Source organism: Piliocolobus tephrosceles, chromosome 15 (assembly GCF_002776525.5).
Source record: "Piliocolobus tephrosceles isolate RC106 chromosome 15, ASM277652v3, whole genome shotgun sequence".
NCBI lineage: Eukaryota > Metazoa > Chordata > Mammalia > Primates > Cercopithecidae > Piliocolobus > Piliocolobus tephrosceles.
The window spans coordinates 72,045,158-72,067,879 of record NC_045448.1 but is presented as its reverse complement, the minus strand read 5'-3'; the positions used below and the strand labels follow the sequence as shown (position 1 = coordinate 72,067,879).

The 22,722-nt window shown below is 50.9% G+C and overlaps 1 protein-coding gene across 4 annotated transcripts in view; it reads right to left on the bottom strand.

The window, feature by feature from the left end:
- LOC111550580 (dysferlin) overlaps positions 1-22,465 on the bottom strand; it is a 146,976-nt gene extending 124,511 nt beyond the window's left edge. Inside the window, exons 1-9 of one of the 4 annotated variants that reach the window (XR_003309829.2) lie at positions 22,290-22,465; positions 22,068-22,111; positions 18,163-18,245; positions 9,665-9,706; positions 7,910-8,025; positions 7,344-7,457; positions 5,852-6,029; positions 5,117-5,241; positions 2,968-3,074 (exon numbers count right to left, since the gene is read on the bottom strand). Coding sequence is in view for 3 of the 4 variants with exons in the window: in XM_026456448.1 (XP_026312233.1) it covers positions 2,968-3,074; positions 5,117-5,241; positions 5,852-6,029; positions 7,344-7,457; positions 7,910-8,025; positions 9,665-9,706; positions 18,163-18,245; positions 22,068-22,111; positions 22,290-22,292 (812 nt within the window). In the remaining variant the exon portion in view is untranslated. The remainder of the gene's footprint in view (positions 1-2,967; positions 3,075-5,116; positions 5,242-5,851; positions 6,030-7,343; positions 7,458-7,909; positions 8,026-9,664; positions 9,707-18,162; positions 18,246-22,067; positions 22,112-22,289) is intronic. The other 3 variants (XM_026456448.1, XM_026456450.2, XM_026456449.1) reach the window with 3 other exon arrangements.
- Positions 22,466-22,722: the final 257 nt, after the last annotated feature.

Sequence of the window (22,722 nt, the reverse complement as noted above, 5' to 3'; positions counted from 1 at the left end):
CGTGGGTTCTGGGGAGCCAGGAAAAGACCGTGCCGGGAGGTGACGAAACCTGTCTGCAACACGTGTAGCCCCAGACGCAGCACGGAGGTGCTGGTGGGACATCCACGTGGACATGTCCAGCACGTTGTGTTCATAGGTGTAGAGATCAGAGGAGAGGGCTGGGCTGGAGGAACAGAGTGGACACCACCGGCCCTGGGGAAGGGGGAGGCTCCCGGAAGATGAGCCGGGAAAAGGGCTGAGATGGAATGAGAAACACCGATGCTGGAGAAGTGGGCCAGGCTGGCTGGAGAAAGGGTGAGCTGCTGTGGTCAGCTGTGGGCCTGAGTTTGCTCAAGGCCCCCATGCCCGGCTGCTCTGCATGTCGGTTGTGATGGTGCTCAGCATTGGAGTGGGAGGTGGAGGAAGCCCTCTTGCTGAGGTGCGGGGTACTAGTGGCCTCAGGTGGAGCTGAGCGAATTGCTCCTGCTGCCTGGAATTCCTCTCCTAGAAAGCCATTATGCATTCCCAAGAGGACGGGAACCCAGCTCTCCTCCCAAGCTCCTGAGCTGGAACAAGCATCCCTGCTGGGAGGCCCAGCCACTCGTCCAACCCCGGGAGAGTGACTCAAAGGGGTCAGAAGTGTTTTTAGGCAGATCATCCAAGAGCAGAGCCCTGCAGAGGTCACTGAGGACAGCCAAGGACTCAGGGCCCACGGGTCTCAGATGTCCCAGGCCCCTCAGACCTGCCAAGCTACAAACAACACGGGGGTCATGTGCAGGGCCACAGGTAGAACCCAGAATCCTGGCCCACCCATCTCACCCAAAGTGGTGCCAACGTGGGTGGGGCCATCGTGCAGGTGGGGCCTGGGGCCCTGGGGATGTCCTGGGGAGCTCACCCAGTGGCTGCAGCCACCCCAGGCTGACCGTGCCTGTATGCGCCCCTCCAACCCCACTCTATCCTCCCACCTCCAGACCACAGGCCAGCTTCCTCACAGACGCCTCAACACAGCCTGTCCTGAATGCCTCACCTCCCCCTCAACTGGCTCCTCCTCCTGCTGACCCTCTCACAGCATGGCCCCCATGCCCACCTAGCCACCCTGGCCAGGACCAGGGGATCATTCTGAACCTTCCTGTGGCTCCCACATTCACCCCATCAAGTTCTGTCCATTACAGAGCAGCAATGCAAGGGGGTTCTGCCACTCACTAGCTGTGTGAATCTGGGCAAGTTAATCAACCTTCCTCTCTGTGCCTCAGTTTCCTATCTGTAAAACAAGGGTCATTAACTTTTTTTTTTTTTTTTTTTGAGACAGAGTCTTGCTCTGTCACCCAGTCTGGAGTGTAGGGCCGTGATCTCAGCTCACTGCAACATCCACCTCCTGGGTTCAAGCAATTCTCCTGCCTCAGTCTCCCAAGTAGCTGGGATTACAGGCACCCGCCACCACACATGGCTAATTTTTGTATTTTTAGTAGAGATGGGGCCAGGCTGGTCTTGAACTCCTGACCTCAAGTGATCTGTCCGCCTCAGTCTCCCAAAGTGCTGGGATTACAGCTGTGAGCCTCCACACCCAGCCTACCTTCTACTTCGTAAGATTTCATGGTTGGTTAATAGCAGAGACCCTCGGGGCCACCCAACTGGGCAACAGCCTCTCCTGCCACCTCCCCCACCCAGGAGGCAGCAGGCATTTCAGGCTTCTGTACCTTTGCCTTGGCAGTCCCCTCTCCAAAGGCTAACTCCTGCTCCTCCCTCAAAGTCCACCACAGGCATCCCCTTCTCCAGGAAGCTTCCCTGAATTCAGTTAGTGGGAATGAGATGCACCTGCTTGGAGCTCCTAACGTGCACACCTCTAACTTCCCAACAGACTTCACCTCCTCTGCCCATTTTTTGCATCCAACCATCCCTGGAGGGCTGAAGGTGTACCTGTGTCAGTCTGCTCTAGGTGTCTGGCACTGAGTCTGCCAGGCTTCAGGAAGGCTGGGGGAAATGGGTGAATGGCCTGTCCGGAATTCCACTGCTGGGCCGGGAGCCTTTCTCTGGGGTAGTATTTTGATAAAGATAGACTTCCTAACTGAACCACAAACGATAGAAGGGATGCTGCATCCGTGGCCATGGTTATCAATTCTCTGATGCGTTCAGCAGGGCTGTACAGCCATGCTGAGGGAGGGGTGATGAGGCGTATAGGGGGCATAGAATACATTTGTGTATATTCACACATTTGCATATATTAACCCCGTGGAGAGCAGAGGGGCAACTATTTAAGTCCATTTAACAGCTGAGAAAACTAAAGTCCAGAGAAGAGAAGCTTCCCAAAGTCACAAAGTCAGATAAAGAGACCAGGAGCTAAGCCTCCTGACATTTCTTCTTCTGAGCAATAATTATAGCTACCATTTATTAAATCTTTCCCAAGAGCCGGGCACTTTGTTTAGAAGATATTATAAAGTAGTTATTCTTCATGCCAGGTTGAAGTTGAGAAAACCAAGGGTCAGAACCCACGGGTGGCTCCCCAAAACCACATGGCAGTGGAGGAGATGTGAGATGCACCCCTCTGCTGGGCCTCCACACCCCAGGCCTTCTTTTCCTGAAGTCGACAATCAGCCGTGTCAATAGAAGGCTAAACAGAAACCATGATCCCCGACATGGCCTTGAGGGAATGAGGGGCGCCGTCACCCCACCCCCCAGCCAGCTCCTCCTGGAGATTCCATCAGGGAAATAAGAGGTCGGGGATCAGAGACACAATGCCCCCCATTCAGGTGAGCCGGCCGCCGGGCCTGCAGCTGCCGCTGCTGCAGGGAGATTTATGACCTGCTCTCAATGTCACCTTTTCAACTCCTGCGCTGGCTCCACCACCTTTGGACTCAGCACGGGCTGGACTGCTGGCCAAGCGTGGCTGGGAGACGTGCCATTGCTCACCGCCACACATGAGCACTCCCAGCAAAACAGGCCCAGTTGAGCCAGGAGAGGAGGGCACCAGGGGCGCCAGGTCCCCCCTACCTGCAGCCTGTGATGAGCTCATCCATCAGCTGAGCCACCAGTGAGTCCACGTCCTCCGTGGAGCACTGCGCCTTCAGGGCCAGGTGGACCTGCTCCAGGCCAGCTTCCTGTGGAAGGGACAGGCAAGGGTCAGGTGTGTCACCACAGGGCAGAGGGTGCACGCTGGACCCAGCCCCTAGGCCCTGTCACTGCTACTGAACCAAAAAGGAGTGAACAGTTAGAGCAAAGAAGGCAGAGCCCAGGCCCAACAAACCAGGTTCTATCCTGACCCAAGAACCTTCCAAGGCTGCCCGTACCCAAATACATCCAAAGTCTCGTACCCGGAACTCCAGCCTCACATGTAGTCACAAGGAGCTCGGGGGAGGTTCTGCAGACTTGGAAAGAACTTGATGGCTTCTGATTCCTCCCTGCCACCCTCAAAGCAGGCCTGGCTTCCCACAGGTGAGTGGCCCTCTCCGAGCCTGCTCTGGTTCCCCACCTGGAACCCTCTCTTCTTTCCAGATTCTACCACCCAATGAGGCTTAGACTAAGAGCGCCCTCTTCCAGGAGCAGTCCCGCCACCTCTAATCATAGGAACCTCCTTCCTCAAACTCCCGTGGCCTGCTCATTCCCTGTGCTGCCTCCCAGGGAAACAGGCCCTTACCAAGCTTTTCTCCAGCCCTCTCTGTGGGGCCTCAGCCCTGAGCTGAGAGGCCAAGGACTGTCCCTCAGCCCCCCACACACCCCTCCCCACCCACCGGCCTTCCTGAGCAAGGACACGTGCTCGGGATTTGGACTACCAGTCTCATAGAACTGGAAAGAACATGGTCTCTGCCCTCTTGGGAGTCTGGAGTCTTGCTGTGAGCCAGTGATTGGCCCAGAAGGCAGAGTCTAGAGCTGTATGGCATCAACTCCATGTTCTCCCCATCTCAGCCTTTGCTGGTCTCCTCTTTCCCCTAAAACTGCCAGTCTCTGGGAAGGTGGGGCCACCATGGCCTCCTTCCCTTCTCTGTCCACCTTTCCTTCAAGCCATGCTCACCTCCCCACCCGCAGATATGCCCAGGCCTCTCCAGCCCCGCTTCCCTCCACCTGCTGATCCCAGCATGCTCCTACAGTGGAGCCTGCACCTGTCTCCTCCATTTTCCCACCAGTTGTCCCCATCCACACCACAGAAACCCCTAGAGCCACTGCCAGGACCATCAGCTTCCCACTCAACCTCCTCACCTCCCTTGGCCTCTACACCTCCGCCCACCTGTGATTCTCCTCCATTCTGGCCAAGTGCCAGGACTGCAGCATCCAGCATCTGTAGGGGCCTCCCCAGATGTCACCTCTTCACCCCCAAAACAGAACCTGACCTCATATGTTCTGCTCTTCTCCCCAGCTTCCCAATTCCCCAGCCACCTGAGTTCCTCTTTATAGCCCTTCCTCAGCCCCAAATCCCATTGGCCACCAAGGCCTTGTAGCTCAAGTCCTGCAATTCCCTCCCCCCCCCCCCCCCCCCGGGCTGAGGCCATCTCCTTCCCAGGGCTTGGTCACCCTCCCTCAGGCCCCTGCAATGGTGGCCTAGCTGGGTTCCCACCCCCCATCTGCTTGCACTGGACACAGCCCCCTCACTGGCCTATGATGCCTTCCTGACGCTCCTTGGCCACCCTCCCTGCTCTGAGCCCCACATCTCTCTGCCCCTGTAGTGTCACCTGTACCTAAGTTTAGAAAGCCCTGTATGAGAGTCTATGCCCTCCTTTAATAAACTGACTCCCTGAAGACAGAGCCAGCTCCTTGTTCACCTCTGGCCTCTAGCTTCTGGCTAGAAGTTTCTAGCATAAGCCCTTGCATACATTAAGAGTCCAAAGGCCTGTAATGAGTAAGTGAGCGAGAGCAAGGCCGTGCCCTGCTGCGTGACATAGGTTTTCTTTCCGCTTCCTTGCCCTGGGTCCCACTGCACACTGGAGCTGCCTCAGGTTGCTCGCATCCCCTCTCTTCTCTTCCAATCGTGCAGGACAGGACCACAAGCCTGGTACTGCCCAGACACCGAGGACACCAACCATGAAGGTTAGTAGGCACAGCCATGTGTCAGTGTGTGCACCAGTGGATGGTGGTCTGAGACGCCCCATGCAGCGGGGTAGCAGGTGCATGCAGAGGCGTGTGCAGCTTTGGGCACGTTTTCACTCACCAGCCGGTCAGCAATCCCAAGCAGCTGGTTCTGAGTCTCAATTCTATGGCTGATGTCCTCCCAGTAGGATGACAGCACCACCACAGGTTTCACATTACCCCAGGGTAGGTAGTAGTAGTGGCACCCTGGAATGGAGAGATAGGCCTGAGCACTGTGCCAGGAGTAGAGGGCGGGTGGGATGGGGTGCTAAGAGTGCCAGCCTCCTGGGCACTCCAGGGCTAGGACTGGCAGAGCTGGGAAGGGGACCACACGTGGGAGAGACAGGCACCTGCTCACCACCCTTCCCTTCTAAGAACCCTCTTGGACACACGTGGAGTGACCCATGTTGCCCGGTGTCTGAAAGACGTGCCTGAGCTCTCTGTGTGAGTTGAGCAGACAGCTGCAGCTCTCCTTAGGGCTCCTGGGCATGTCAAAACTGAGGAGTTGTTAGAGCTTCCCTGGGAAACCCAAGGCCACACTCCCTAAAATGTCCAAACCAAGGCCGGCAGACTCCTTGAAATGAGCAGGATGGGTCAGGGTCAATGCTGACCACAGCTGGTCCCAGGAACTGCATCTATGGGCACTAGTAGCAGGGTCCCTCGCCTGGAGGAGAGCAAGGGGACAGCTGGAACAGGTTGGCCAGGGCCAGGGCTTTTGAATAGCCTCTGGCAGCTTTCCGTGGGAGGCAGGATTTAAGGTGTGGCCCCCTGCTCTATGATCCTGTGATCGGGGTCCCAGCCAGGAGCACTGCCTCACCGTCAAAGACTGCACGGCTATACTGAGTGGTGGAGGCCAGCGGCAGGCAGGTCATGTCGAACTTGTTCCCATAGTTCCCAATGCTGACCTCGAACTGGATGGCGTCATCCACATCCTGCAGCATGGTGGCCGAGTAGAAGGCCGCAAACAGGGAGTACTTGCGCCTCCTAAGGTACTTCTGTGAGCAGAGAGTGGGCCAGAGGGTCACAGGAGAAGCAAAGAAAGGCACCCGGGCTGGGGAGGAGACATGTATCTGGCAGGCCCTGGCCATAGCCGGCACCCAATAGCTCCTGGCTGGACTGACGGGTGGCAAGTAGCCCAAGAAAGAAACAGCATCCAGATTTCATTGCTAACTGAACAAGCTCATTCCAGATCTGCGTGCGTCTGGCCACGTTTCCCTAATAAAAGCTGCTCCTCCAAGGTCAAGCTGCCCCTAATCCAAACCAGCAGCGATGGTTCCACCACATCAGCTGAGTGGGGTCTCCCACTGGGCCCTCAGGGGCAACCTGGAACTTATCTGCCATTTAGAGGGGCTAAAGGCTCTAAGCCACCAGGCGCCTGCCCAGAGCTCCTGCCCCATGCCACTCAGGGTCTCCCCCTCAGCAGCCAGCTCTGCAGGACACACGGGCTGCCACTGTCATGTGCCTGGGATGAAAGGGTCTCTTTGTCCCCTCCAGGCACTGAGCATAGGGTGGGGACAGGGCAGGAACTCAATCCTATGATTGAGAGAAGAGGGGTCAGACAATTGGGTATTAGGTGAATGTAAACAGTAGCAACAGCTAACACTTAGTAAGTGCTTACTGCATATGTGTATTAATTTCCTTAATTCTCACAACCATCTTATAGAGTATATTATTACAAGTTATATAATATAACTTTAAGTATAATATACCCCCACATTCCAGATAGGGAAACTGATGGAGCCTGTAAGTGCTGCAGCCAGATTTCAAACCAGAGCTATCTGACCACTGTGTCTATCAGCTTAAATCACCACACAGACTCTGCACAGCTGCCTCCTGGACACAAGGCCAAGCTCCACCATTTGTTGCTCTGATATATCTGAGCCTGTTTCCTCATCTGTGAAATGGGGATAATAATAATAACAGCAGCCACCTCATGGTGCTGGGAGGAGTCAATAACAGCAGGGGTGTCAGCAGCACAGTGCCTGATACATGTTCAGTGCTTATTTGACTTAATAGTTATCCTTACGTTATTATTATAAAATCACGTCTCATTTTGCATCAAGCTCTAGACTTTTGAAATATTTTCATTTATCTTCTCTGAGCCTCTGATCATCCCTCCAGGGAGGCAGGGGCAAGTGTTAATTTATTCCCACTTTACAGCTGAGACCTGAGGCCCAGAGAGGTAAAGGCACTATGCATGTGGGCAGAGCTGAGTCCTCCCTCTGCCATGACACCTCAAGGCCAGTCCGGTGTGGCCATCCCTTCCCCGTCCCCGACACCCAGCTCCCACCAAGAGCCATGCCCCTCACCTCCACCCGGAGGATGTCATCTGCAGGAAGGTCCTCCACCTTCTGCTCACTGTGCTCCACCAGCTTGGTCTCCAGGGAAAGCAGAAGCCGGCCACGATAAGCCACACCTTCCCCCTGCCAGGAAGGTCAGGTCACCAGGAGCAGGGGAGACAGAGGGAAGGAGGGGAAGGAAAGGGGCACCCTGTGGCCCTGAGGTAGCTCATCTCCCAGGCACCCAGGAGGTCCCTGAGCCAACCTCATCTCTCTGCAGATGAGGAAAGCATGGCCCAGAGAGTTCGGGAGCTATGACAAGCCACCCAGATGGACAGTGCCAGATGCCAACCCAGACCAAAAGACAAAGACAGAGAGACAGGGTCTGGGTCCTTCAGGGCGGGGAACATGGAAGGATCAGACTGGCACTCGGGAGAGGTAGCGTCAAGGGGCAGAAGGAGAATTCCCTGAGTGGGTGGCTGCCTGATTGTGGGCCCCCAGGCAGGGTTGGAAGACCCTGCATACAGGCCTGGGCTCCTGAGGGACCTGGGCATCTGGCATCCTGCCCTTGCCAGGCAGGGCTCCAGCCGGCTCACCTTGCCTGTGTTGAGCTCTGCGTAGGGGTCCAGGAAGCCCGTGAACTCTCTGGGACTGCCATAGAGGTTGATGTAGCAGGGCCCAAAAGTGGGTAGGAAGCCCAGGTGGTCATCCACTGGGAGACACAAGTAGCAATCAGAGGGATCGGCCCAGTGGGGCTTCCCAATGCTCAACCCAGCCACCTTCCAGCCTGAGCCCACCCCTGACCCTCAGTTCCCCCCACATGCACCAGATGCAGCTCCTGTCAGTGTATAAAGACGAACGCCACGAGCGATAGCTCTCATGCCCTCCCCAACGTCTCTTTACTCCTCACCATCATGCTGAGATGCAATCATATTTTTATTAGTCTCATTTTATAGATGAGGAAACTGAGCCTCAGAGATGAAAAGAAACACATGACTACAAGGTGGCAGGGCCCAGAATGGTGTCACCTCAAAGCCCATGCACTCAGCCAGCACACAAAGTTGGGGTTCAAGGCCCTCTACTGCTCGTGCCCCTCCCCAGCCCCACCCCATCAAGTCCTGCATCTGCTCTCCATCCTACACTTCTATAGGCACTGTGGGCCCTGCAGCCAATGGGGAGGAGGTCCCAGAGCCCAGTAACAAGAGAAACCATCTCCCAGGAGGCCAGGGATGGAGCCCAGCTAGACGTTCCTCCTCCCTAGGGCAGCCGCCAGGCACATACCCCCTGCCCTAATGGCCTTGCCTCATCCCAGAATCTCCTACACACGCACACACATTGTGCAAAGAACATTTTTTAACAGAGCAGGTCAGAGGAGAGAGAATTACACTCCTGAAGAGGGGAAATCTCTCCACATCCTTTCCATCCTTTTTTGGAGGCTCTCTTTTGCTAACATCATTTTCCAGCTCACAGCTGAGTTTCCCAGATGGGACTTTACTGGCCATACCCTGAAAACCCTAAAATGCCACACTGTCCCTTTCAGAGGAATGGGGAAGAGGTTGTTTCCAAAATACCAAAGGTGGAAAGCAGGGCCAGAGACGGGAACCCTCCGGAACGACCCAATCAGTCCACACAAGGATGATCCAAAGTAGGGACAAAACAAATGGCCTCAGCAGAGAAGTGTTTGAGCCAGACCGAAGGTCATGCACTGCGAGTCCAGCCCCTGCCGAGACCCTAGGGATGAGGGAGGAGCCAGGACAGGGAGGAACCAGAAGGCTGGAGCCTCACTTCCCCTCTCAGCCAGGGGCCGCCCCACCTCCTTCAACACCTTCCCTCTCCTAGACCCCAGCACAGACAGGGCACTGGCCTTCAGGAGAGGTGGGAGGCCCAGGTAGAGGGGCTAACAGGAGCATTACTAATTGTTTGTGTTAATCATCTCAATTATGATTTACCTTGGGGATTTCAACTCCAAGAGTTTTTAACTCCTCTTGACCTCCTCCTGGCCCCTGAAACACCTCACACTCCCCCTGCCCCACTCCAGACCCCCATGCCTGCCCCTACCCCTCACTACCAGACAGAGGGGTCTAACTGGAGCATCGGCCCAAGCCTATCCCATTTAGGAAGGGTTGGGGAAAATGGGAGGAAATTGCCCCTTAAAGCATTCCAGACGATTTACATGCTCCACAGAGGCTGAGAGGCGACAGCAAATGTAAGTCCAGGGACTTACCTTTGTGGGGGAACCTCAGTCCCACCTCAGGCAAATCAAAAACCCCCATGCCTCCAGCACCCTCGCCCCTCTAACCAAAACCCAAGGCCCCGCTCCTCTGGTTGTCCCCAAGGTGACAGCAACGTACGGTCTGAGGCTTTCGAAGGCTTGATGGCACCTGCAGTCTCCTCTGAAGCGTAAAGAAATGGAAAAGGGGTTAGGGTGGGCATGGCTGGGAGAAGTACCGGTTACATGAACAGGCTGTGGATGAAGAGCTGGCAGACAGACAGATGGAAAGACAGCTCCAGGCTGTGAAACAGATGCAGCCCGAGGCCCCACCCTCTGCCCAGCTGTAAATTTATCATAAACTAAATCATCACAGCCCCTCCAGACGCAGCCCCCAACACCCCATGAGCCCTAGGGGTCCCACTTGGCCTGCCCATCACTCTGTGTGTTCCGTCTGCCGGACCCGAAATTTGATTCAATACGCTCAAGGAATAATTCAGAAAAGAAAATGTGCTTTTCCATATGATAGCCAGATAAGTGAGGGGAACAAAGTACAGACACAACGGAAGGGTGGGGAGACACAAAAGGGCCAGAGCTAGGAAGTCAGGCACACCCCACACTCCAAGCCCGCAGGCAGGTCGCACTTGGAGCCAGGCGCGCCGAGCAGGGACATTTCAAGGCACAACATCTCCACCTAGTGGCCGTGTCCAGAATCACCCCTGAGGGCTCCACGTTGCATATTCACAACAGCAGGCACTGGCATCTGGCTTCTGACACAGGCCGCTTCCAGGGAAGCACAGAGCCAGACGCTGTCCACAAGCTGAACACGCTACACACTTGGGTGCGCCCCTAAATGTTGGTAAGGAATGTCTAGAAATAAGAAAAGCAAGGAAGGAAATGCTCTGGCACACACATGGACTCTGAATCTGTCCCTCACTGCTAGGCAGGTACACAATGCCGCCAAGGAAGCGGACACCCCTCAGTCTTCCTCCACTGTCCTCTCTGATTTCTGCCTCTTCCCAAATCTGACCTTCCCATTCTCCTTCTCCAACAGCAAAGTGTGACGCAGTCTGAGGTCACGTGCCCACCCTGGACGTGGTTGGTGAACTTGCTGATTACTTCCCTTCCTCGTTTACCTTTACCTGTTGCTGTCCTCCAGAAAACACTTCTTTTCCCCTAGCCCTGTGACTGCAGTCAGAAGTCAAGGGTTGAGGAAAACTTTGTGAAGGAAGAGTGCACAAAGACACAGAGAGAAAGAGTGGAGAAGAGAGAAGGGAGCGTGGCCGTCCGGAGTGAGGACAGGGCAGAGGCAGCAAGGAGGGCCAGGCCCAGCCCCTCGGCCCTCCTCAGCCAGGCCTCAGCTACGAACGTCAGCCAGCAGACACCAGGGCTGCATAAATCATAGTTCATGGCCACCTTCATCTCCAAAGCAACAGGTTTCCTTCCATGGGCAAGCCAGGGCTCTGTTCGTGGGGAGATTTCTGCAACAGTGAGAGGGCCAACACAGGCACAGCTGCAGGCCCAAGGAGAGCAGTGGCCAGGGACCACCGGAAGGAAACAGATCCCATTTTAAGCTCCTTCTAAATGATTACTAACAGGCCTGGCCTGTTATCTTGGGCTAATGAGGCCAAGGTCACAGTTCCAACCCCCATGTGCTTCTTACAGAGGCAAAGTTGGCTTCCCACCCAGACTGATTTTGAATTCTGGCTACAGACGGGTGCCCAGCCCAGATGCAGAAGCCCCCCTAATCCCATCGGCCATCTGACCAACACATGCCTCTGGTGGCTCTGAGGACCAAGTGGGTGACTGCAGAGCAGCCTGCCTCCCAACCACACCTTTTCATTAATTCACCCTTTCTTTCTTTCTTTTCTTTTCTTTTCTTTCTTTCTTTCTTTTTATTTAGACAGTGGCTCGCTCTTGTCGCCCAAGCTGGAGCACAGTGGCGTGATCTCGGCTCACTGCAACCTCCACCTCCCGGGTTCAAGCGATTCTCCTGCTTCAGTCTCCCAAGTAGCTAGGATTACAGGTGCCCACCACCATGCTGGGCTATTTTTTGTATTTTTAGTAAAGACGGGGTTTCACTATGTTGACCAGGCTGGTCTCGAACTCCTGAACTCAGGTGATCCACCCACCTCAGCCTCCCAAAGTGCTGGGATTACAGGTGTGAGCCACTGCACCCAACCTAATTCACCCATTCTTTCATTCATTTGTTCATTCAGCAAACCTAACCAGGTGCAGGAGGAGGCACTGGGAATATGCAATAAGACACGGCCCTGCTGATGTCTTAGGTCAATGACTCCTAACTTGGGGATGGATCACAGTCTCTGGGTGTGAAGACCCATCCTGGGCTCTCGCCCCTGTGTCTGCAGACAGTTCAAGGGCACAGTGACTAGTGAAGCCACCCAAGACAAAGCCTCTATTTCGTCCACGTCACCCTTCTGCCAAAACACAAGTGTTTTATTGTGTTTTCCCTCAGTCCAGGGAGCTGGGGCTATGGAAATCCAAAACACAGATGAATGCTCCCAGTTCTGTGACCCGAGCAACAAAGCTCAGCTGCCTCACCTGGGGGAAGCTGAAGGAGCTAGAGAGCAGAACCTCCTAGCCCAGCGAGCCACAAGTCCCAGCCCTGCACACAGTCCCTGGGAGGTGCATGAAGAAGCTGAGGCCGTCACCTGCAGTCTGCCCCGCCAGCTCCCTCTGCCTCTCGGCACATCCCCAAGCCCACGGCAGCTGGCTGCCTGACTCTCACTTGCGCCAGGCAAGAGGAGAAACTGAAAACTGCTGGGAAATCAGCATCATCTACATTCCAGAGACGAAAGGAGACTAACTTTGGATTTCTTAGCTGTGGAAAACACTAGGATACAAGTGCTATTTATGGAGCATGAGTTTCCTATGTATAAAGTTATGAAAGAATCTGTGTACATTTCACAGAGCTCATGTGCCTATCACCTTTCAAAAGACCTGCAGCTTCTAAGGAAAGCACTCTTTTTTAAAAAACAAAATTCTTACTTAATACTTCAGAGCACAGGGTCCAAGGAACACTCTAGTGTGCCCAGGCAAACTTGTGGGCAGAGGTGTTTAAGAGGTTAGTGTTAGGTCTTGTCCTCACTGGAAACAAAAACAAAAACAGAAAAACAAAAACTCCTAGTTGAACCAAATCATCTGGTGAACCCTGAGGCGGGGAAATACAGAGAAAGAACTTGTTTTTACAGTTCGGTTTCATTTGGGCTTTGAGAGCAGTGAAGAAATACAAGTGTTGTCTATCGCCCCAGTGGGCTAGAAGCCCACAACGTGGAGAAACAACATAAAAAAGGGCTGAAAGGAAAGTTGGAGTGACGCGTTTCGAGGGGGCTGCGTGCAAGTCAGGGACGCTTGGCCCGAGCAAGGCAAGGGCCCGACCTCAAGGCCGGAGAGAGGCCCTGGCCCCAGAAAGGGACCCACCTCTGCAGGAACGGGTCGGCAGAGTCCGAGAGTCATCAAAGACAGCTCCAGTGGGATGCACAAGTTTAACTCTTTTACTGCCACTTAGATCAAGCTATTTAACTGCATGTTCAAAACCGGTTAGCTGGTTGCAAGAAGATTCTCATTTATTTCCAGAACCATGGGTGATGGAAGGTGGTCCCAACTTTGAATGCCTGTGACCTGAGCGCCATCTAGTGACCACATAAACATCTTTCTCGCCTTCCCCCCAACACATTCTTGCGGACACAGAGAAAAGTGAGGGCTCACACAGCATAGAAATGAAGCTAGGTCCGGGGATGCGAACTCTCCGTCAGGGGGCTGGCGACAAGCACGGCTGCAGCCTCGTGAGACACGACTGTCAGAAAACAGTCAGAAATGCCCCACTGTGCCTCCACCAGTGTCTGCCCCTGGAATCAGAGACAGAGACAGTGCCAGCCAGAAAACTGAAGAAGAGGTTCCTTCCATACCAAGAGTGCTGACCTGTGAGGTGACCCTCTGTCTGCATTACCACCCCCAGATCTCTCTACCTGTTCGGGAAGACAGCCCTTCTCAGAAACTATCTGAACAGCAATAAGTGAAGGGGCGGGGCCACATCTCGGAACACATTGTTCCCCCAGCGAGGAAGGGAGGGGCTGGGGCAGGAAGAGCAGGTTTGCAGTGCCTGCAGGAGGGTCATTTCTGGGACTAGTCCAGAGTCCCAACAAGGAAATCAGAAGGCAGAGAATAGCTAGATGTAGAAGCTCAGGGAGGGTGCCTGGGAGTTTACTGTACAATTCTCTACTTTTGCGTGTACTTGAAATTTTCTATAATTAAAAGTTGCCCTTTAAATGTTTCAGAGAACTCAGCAAAACCAGTCTTTTCATTTCTTTCTTGCCACGTGGCCTTGGCATATGTCGTCACCTCTGCCTGGAGCTCTTTCCTACCTACTCCTCACATGCTGGTGGCTTCCCCTCTGGCAGCCTAAGACACCTCCTCCTAGAAGCCTTCCTTGACTCCATCAGGCAGAAGCAGCTCTCCTCTACTCTCTTATTCTCTTTCACCATGCATGTCCTTTTCTTTGAGGGCACTTAACACAACTTATACCCATATATTTATTTGTCTACTTGTTTGTGGCCTGTCAGGACTCTAAGTTCCCTGATGGTGTGACCAAGAATATTTTGTTCAACCCTCTATGCCCAGCCCCTGACACAAGGCATATGCTCAATAAACATCTCCTAAAAGAATGAAGTGAATGGAAAACAATATCAGGTATATGCCTCTGATAGCCGCCCACATTTACAGAAGGACATGAGGACATCAAGCAGCTAGAAGTCTAAGTTAACAATGTCTTGCTTAAAAACGATGTAACATTTGGAAGGCCAAGGCGGGTGGATCACCTCAGGTCAGAAACTCCTCAGGTCAGGAATTTGAGACCAGCCTGGCCAACATGGTGAAACCCTGTATCTACTAAAAATAAAAAATATTAGCCGGGTAAGGTGGCAGGCACCTGTAATCCTGGCTCCTTGGGAGGCTGAGGCAGGGGAATTGCTTGAACCCAGGAGGCAGAAGTTGCATTGAGCCAAGATCACGCCACCACTGCACTCCAGGCTGGGCAAAAAGAGCAAGACTCTTTCTCAAAAAAAAAAAAAAAGGAACATTTTTAAAAATGGTATATCCAGTCTCCTCTCCTAGAGGTCTCCTAGAGATCTAGAATCTGGAGATGATCTCCAACTTCAAGAGCACTGGGTAGAGTCAGCCAGAAACTGGGCATGTTAACCTGTCCTCCAGCTAAAGATCTCAGGAGATGGATGAACAGAGAAAGACCCACACACCCTATCTGTGGGAGATACCAACACTGAACAGATCTTGCAGGAGAGTGAATAAAGCAGGGAGAGGGCAGAGAGCCAACCAGGATATGGAAACTGCATCCATAAGATTCGGGAAAGCATTCACCTGCATATTGCAGAAAATGATTTGGAATCCTCAGTAGAGTACAAGAAGATGTAGTTTTTGTGGAACAAAGCAGAACTGCCGGGAGAGAACAGACAAGGAGCAAAGAAGTAAAGGAAAATATAAAAGGAGTGACAGGGGAAAAAGAAGGCTTGACAAGAACCTACAAATGCAATAGCCCATTTTAAACCATGTACGAAGCAGTAAAAGGCAGAAATTGGTACAGGAAAAAAAAATCAGATTAGCAACATAGAAAGCCCATCTTAATGATAAAAACAGCAAATGTTACTTTAGGGTTATTGTGTACCACACATTATAAGAACCTTACCTTTATAATCTCATGATTTTTACAACCGTCTCATGAGGGTTGGGACTTGCAAGGACCCCATTTTACGGAGACTGGAGCAACTCACTCAGTTACAAAGAAGCAGAGCCAAGAGCATTTGAACCCAAGTTGGCCATCTAGAGAGCTGGAGCTCTCCCCACCTCCCCAGTCTGCCTTCATCTGTCCATGGCATAATGTCGGAATTTTTAAAAAACAATCCTCCACTCAGATTTAAGAATTCATCATGTCTCAGACAAAATTCAATGGAAAGTGTCCTTTACCAAGAAAGATTAAAATAATTTTCTAAACTATCAGAAAAAAGATAAATTCCTATGAGCAGCATCTAGTCAGGAAAAAAATAGACTAACTATGAAAGAATCAAATCAGACTGCTCTCAGAAAACACACAAAAATAAATTCAAAATAGATCAAATGTTTAAATGTTAAAAAAATTGATAGACCTTACAACCTTAGGGTCTGCTGAACTTTAGGGTTTGAGCATGACACAGAAGGCAGAAACCATAATTTCATTATTTAAATGAGAAATTTTAAAAATAAAGACAAGAAGCTAGAAAGTTAAAGAAGGAAACAATAAAATCAGTCTAAAGAGAGTTAAAGAGTGCAAAGATTAAAAGTCCAATAAAGTTTTAAAATAAACTTCTAACCAGCTAATCAAGAAAAAAAAAAACTCAAATATGTAACATTAGAAATAAGAAAAAGGAAAACACCACAGGTAGAGAGAATTATTCAAATTATAAAAATTTGCTCTGTGCAACACTATGCAAACAAATTAGACCTCAATGTAATGGATGCTTTTCTAGGAAACTATAAATTATCAAAATTGACTAGAGTAAAAGCAGCAAACTAAAAATAACAATCATCACAGGAGAAATTGAAAAGTTTTTAAAGAGCTATTACTATACCCACTCAAAAAGGGCACCCAGCCCATATGGTTTTATGGGTGAATTATTTCAAACCCTCAAAAGACTGTATTCTTATGTTATATAAACTATTCCAGATGTTAGAGAATACTTTAAATCTTTACAATTAATTTTACAAAGCCACCATAACCCAGATATCAAAACCAAAGAAATAATAAGCAGACATACCAGTTGAAGATAACAGAGAAACAGGCCCAAGAACACATTTAGGAATTTAGTAGGTGATAAAGGCAGCATTTTGAAATATAGGGAAAAGATTACTCAAAGTACAGTGTTTGTATCACCAAAGAACAATTTTGAAAAAAGTAATGCTAGATCCCTGCCTTATTCCCTAAAGAAAAGACTAACAGATTTGGCTACATAAAAATTTCAAGTTTCTATAGGTCAAAAACTATTAATTGGTAAAATAAAGCCAACAAGAGTTATTTACTACATATATGACAGGGGAAAAGTTAATATCCATATATATACAGAACTCTTACAAAACTATGAGAAAAAGATAAACATTTCTTCATATAGGCCAAGAACATAAATAGGACATTTATAATAGAATGAATATAAATTATACAAACATGTTATATATAAATATAAAATAATTATGTAAATATATTCAAATTGAAGTCATCAACTTCACCAGCTCTCAATAAAATGAAAATCAAGGCAACAGTGAAATACCATTTTCACCTATCAAATTAACAAAGTTCTTTTTTTAATATTATTTTACCCTGTGTTGGGGAGGGCATAGCAAAATAAGCCTAGGGACATGATAAGAGTATAAAATAGTCCAGTCTTTCTGAAGGGCAATTTTGATAAATACCAAAAGCCTTAAAAATGTTGAAATCCTAGGCCGGGTGCAGTGGCTCATGCCTGTAATCCCAGCACTTTGGGAGGCCGAGGTGGGCAGATCATGAGGCCAGGAGTTCGAGACCAGCCTGGCCAACGTGGTAAAACCCTGTCTCTACTAAAAATACAAAGATTAGCTGGGCGTGGTGGTGTGCACCTGTAGTCCCAGCTACTCGGGAGGCTGAGGCAGGAGACTTGCTCGAATCGGGGAGGTGGAGGTTGCAGTGAGCCGAGTTTGGGCCACTGCACTCCAGCCTGGCAACAGAGTGAGACTCTATCTCAAAAAAAAAAAAAAAGTTGAAATCTTTTCCAATTTTAGGTATTTATCCAAAAGGAAACTCATGAATTATATAAAGATTCAGCTACAGAAATATTCATTGCCAATTTAGTTACTTATAATGTGGAAAATTTTGAAAACACCTACACGTTCATCATCAACTAGTTAACGTGGATCATGATACACTCACATAATGGAATATATGTATCCATTTAAAATTGTATTATAGAAGAACATTTAATAACAGGAAAAGATATCTATGTTGTATTGTCAGGTATCAAAAAGCAATTTTCAAAACAATTTGTTCTAATGTATATATATATATACATATCTGTACATTAAATACACACATCGTACATGCATGTACAGATATATACATACACACAGAAAGGTCTCGGAGTGCTAATAGTTCTGTCTGGAGGGGTGGGCTTATGGGTAATTTCAGGTTAATTTTATATTCTTTCAGATTATTTCTTTATTTAAAATTTTACAAAATGATGATGAGTTACTTTTTTAATAGACCAATAAGATCTATTTCAATAGCTTTTGAAACCGCTAGAGCACAGTTGGCCAGTGCAGGACCTGACGGATGGCATGGCCACAGCCAGCCAATATTCTCTGCAGGAGTAAATTATCCTCTTTGTGCCCTTCAGTGGCATATCCCACAATCCAAGTGTGGAGAACCCTAAATGTCTGCAAGACCTCTCTTTCATTGCCAGAGCCCTTCTCAGTGGAAAATGGGCAACAAAGGCCTTATAATCTCCCCTTTTCTGCAAACTCTCAAAACTAGAGGTATAAGCTGGATAGAGGGGGGGACAGGGGAGAGCACAGGGGGTCGAAGGGTAGAACGAAGAGGAAACATACCTTCTATTTCTCCTCCAGGGGCAGAGATTTTCGACATACTCAGGTCGGTGGTAGCCACGATGTCATTGTGAGTGAGGCGATCCCTAGAGCAAGGGAGCAGAGAGGGCCTGAACACAGGGAAGGAACTACAGGCCACAGCCCACCCAGGAAGTATGCGGCCTCCGTTACACATCGCGGGGGGGCGGGGGGCGGGGGGCGGGCAGAGAGCGCTCCTGATCTTCACTTTGGTAGGTTACTGAGGCCTGGTAATCCCAGAGATGAAGAAACTGCACAGAAGACTTGCCCAAGACTCTCTGAGAGGGAACTAGTTCATCTCGCCAACCACCAGCATCCCATCAGGCAACCAAGCCCCGGCTGCCAGCTTGGATCTCTGCAGACACATCTGCAGGCTGACAGGGAGGAGGGCGGAGGCAAGGAGGCAGGGCCAGAGACTGGGGAGACTGTTCAGGGAGCCAGATTCCCAGACCCGGGGAGAACTGAGAGGCTCCAGGAGCTAAAGAAATGTTCAGATCAAGGAGAAAACTAGATGACCAGGAAGAAACTATCTCTAAGGCCACAGTCTTGAAGTAGCCAATGGTAATACACGATTCCTTTTTGTATCTGACTTTGTATGTAATGGAGCACTTTTAGCCTTTATCACACCGGAGGCTCACACAGTCTTGAGAAACACGCACTTTCATTATTATCTCTGTTGCACCAATGAGGAAACCGAGGCTCAAAGCCATGTAGGTATTTGCCCAAGGTCATTGGGAGGGAGGGGAAGACCGGAATGGAAGTCCCGGAGTCCTGATTCCTGGACCACTGCTCCTGCATGGCACAGGGCCTGCTTCCAGGGGCACAATTCTCGGCTCCCCAACCAGTGTAGGGGACTGTGGCCAGGAGCTCAAGGAGGCTAACTGATTGATTCACCTATTAGCCAACCATGTCTTGTGCAGACCCTCCCTCTGAAGCCCACTCCTGCCTCCTTTGATGATAATAAACAGTAATTGAGCTAACATTTATTGAGCACCTACTAAGAGCTAAGCACTGCGCTAAAACCATCAAGTGACTTAACTCACATCAGCACGACCAGGTAGGTACTACAATTAGCCCCAAATTCAGATGAGAAAGCCGACGTTGAGAAGGTTAAATAATTTGCCAAGATGGCAAAGCTGGGATTTGAGGCCAGAGATGCTGATGTGGAGACCAGAGCTTTGATTGCAGCCACCTGCTGCTTCCCGGGTAGGCTAGACCTGGGGTCAAAACCACTAGGTCAAGAACCCCCACAACAAAGAATATTCCAGTCCCAAATGCCAGTGATGCAGAGGCTGAGAAACGCTGGGCTGGGCAGGTCCCATCTCCTTCAGGAAGTTTCTCCTGGGTATTTTCCCCTTCTTCTTGGTGCCTCTTCGACCCCCTCTCCCTGTTGTGAGTGCCTTAGCCATGGGCAGCTTCAAATGACATCCCAACCCCATTGTGGAAGCACACCCTGGCATGGTGCTTCGATTTTTCTTTGAAATCCTGACCCTATGAAGTACCCTAATCTCTGCCCAGTTTCTGTGCTCCTTCCTTCCTCTCTCTTTGTATTTCCCAGTGAGGTGATTAAGCTTTGATTTTTAAAGTTTTCCACCGCCAGTGCTACATTAGGAAGAATGAATTGTCAGCACAGACAGATCTTTACCATTTTTCCAGGTGAATGATGTTAATAAGAACTGAAAAGCTGGGTGTGGTGGCTCATGCCCGTAATCCCAGCACATTGAGAGGTCAAGGCGGGTGGATCACCTGAGGTCAGGAGTTCAAGACCAGCCTGGCCAACATGCTGAAGCCCCGTTTCTACTAAAAATACAAAAATTAGCCAGGGGTGGTGGTGCGTGCCTGTAATCCCTGCTACTCAGGAGGCTGAGGCAGGAGAATCACTTGAACCTGACAGGCGGAGGTTGCAGTGAGCCAAGATTGTACCATTGGACTCCAGCCTGGGCGACAAGAGCGAAATTCCATCCCAAAAAAAAAAAGAACTGGAAAGTAAAAATTTCCTGGAACATTTTACAATGAGATTCTCAGCACCAGATGACTGACAGCTGATGGCATTTGTACACTGTCTTCATAACCAAACCCTAGACAAGACCAGCACTTGAGAAGGAATTGGATTTCTGACCTCCGGCCTTCTCTGAACTGGGAGAAGAGGGAAGGAGAGTAGGAGGACAGAGGTTTTGTTTTATGGAGGTAGGGCGTGGTTTGGGTTTTTTTGTTTTGTGTTGTTTGGTTTTTTAATGAAAAAGGAATTTCTGAAGAATTAAATGGAAGATTAAGTTACAGAGAAAAGGCCATATGGACTGTATCCTATTTCCAGGATTCAGGTAATAACAAGAACTTATCTGCATTTTCTGGGAAGAAAGCACTCTTCTGGATAGGAACTTGAAGCAGCAGAATGCTTTCTGGCCAAGAGTTGGGTTTTGGGGCTTGGGGTTGCTTTTGGAAAATACAGCAAGTCTGAAAATAGACTCACAATAAAAACGCCACTTCAACCCAAACCAGAGATGCAACCACCAGATTCTGTAATGTGTTTGGATTGTACAGTACGCTGATGCCTTTGACACAGCTCACCCGGACTCGGGCCAGACACATCCACAACACAAGAGACAGCCGCACCCACACACATCCACATGTGCAAACACGCAGGGACACGCACAGCTCACTGCCCGCAGTCAGAGCGGCACACACGGAGAGCTGAGATGAAGAGATCATTCTGGGATGTAAAGCACATCTTTCCTCCAAACCGCTTCCCCACGGTACATACCCGTGGTCACTGCCCTCACGGCCTCTCCCTCACAGGCCCTCCTGGCGGCTGTCTTTCCTCTCCTCTAATTCTCACAAGCTGTTTTCTTTAGGCCTGGGGAACTGGCACACAGCTTAATGGCTCTGTGGCCTGGGGGTTTTTCCCTCGTCTCTCATTATCCTCCTGGTTGGGGGTGTCATGGGCATGAGACCAAAGGAGAACACGCTGGGGAACCACACAGCCAAGACTTCTTGGGGGCAAAGAAAGGACAACTCTCTCTTTTTGGGAAGCCCAATGCCCCGAGATCACACGTGTGAACCCCGAATGTTCCCCTCAAGTGTAAGAGAAAACACCCCTCAACTAGCAGGAGGTGGCATGGCCTAGTGGTTAGGAACACAGGCTTTGGAAACAGCAGGCTTGGGTTCAAGCCTGGCCTCAGCTACTTTCCAGCTAGCTGTCAGCTCGGGCAGGTCACTCAATCTTTCCCAACCTGCCTTCTCATCTGCGAACTGATGTCGGTGAGCCTAGCTCACCTGAGATGACTCGTGTCGAGTGCTTGCTAGAAACAGGGTTTGGTGTTTAGTAGGTGCTCAACAAGTATTAGATGCTGTGATCTTTCTAAGATACCTGCGAGCTGCTGCCCTCACCTGCTGCACAGCTGCCGTGGCGTCCCCTGCTCAGGCAATCTGAGCCACTCCTCCAGCCAGGGGATCCTACAACCCAGGGCTGCACTGCAGCCCATCCTCCCTGAAGCTTTGCTCTTTTCAGTCCCTGGCCTTGGTTTGTGAGCCTCTCCTCACTGGAATGTCCTCATCATGAGCTTAGCAAAACCTCACCCCTCCTGCCAGGCCATCACCTGTCCCACCTCCTCCAGGAAGCCTTCCCAGCTCCCCCTGCCCTCAGAGAAGATTCCTCACAGCCAATCCCAGCTGGCCCCTCCTTATCTGCCTCCCTGCCAACAAGCAGGTGTGAGTAAGCTTCCCAGGAAGTGCCCACACCCTCTCCATCCCTGGCTACCCCAAGGGGACATTACCTCACCTGAAACTTCTCCCTCACACTCTTACTACCAGTCACTGAGCCAAATGAAACTGAGGGACCCAGTGCCCCCCAAGGACAGCCCGCCCTAAAGACTCCAAGACTCAGGACTCACCAGTCCATGACACGAATCCTCATTTTTTCACACATGGAGGGGAACTGAGGAGGGAATAGAGGCGTGTTGGGAGAAGAGTCCTTTTGAAGATAGAACAGCCCCTCCCCACCCCGAGCTGAAGTCTGGGATACTGGCAGGATGCTGGGGAGGCAGGAGCCCTGGACCTCCCGAAGCCCAGAGCCCCAGGGGCCTCCTTGGGTGTGCTGGGGGTGGGGGGCTCACCATGGCAGGCAGTGTGATGTTCTGGTTCCACTGAGGGTTGGCCGTCTTCTCCAAGATCTTGCTGCAGAGCTAGAAGACACAGGGAGGGGACAAGTGGATCGAGCTCCATGGGAACTCTGGGCTCCCCCAGGGCCACCACGCCAGCCAGTGGCCATTCTCTGCCACACTGGCTGCCCTTAGGGCTGGGTGTAAGACCCTGGGGTTGGGGCCTAGTACAGGGGGCTCAGACACAGGGAATCTTTGCGGAGAAAAAGCTCAATGGAAGGTCAGACCCAGAGCTGGGGAGTGGGTAAGGGTAGGGTGGGTTGTCTGAATGCCACAGCCCTTCTACCCTTAACTCACACCTCTGGCTGAAAATCCCCCTCCATACCTCCCATTATGGCCAGGACCCTAAATGTGGGGGCCCTGAGTCCAGTCCAGATAGGCTTTCCCA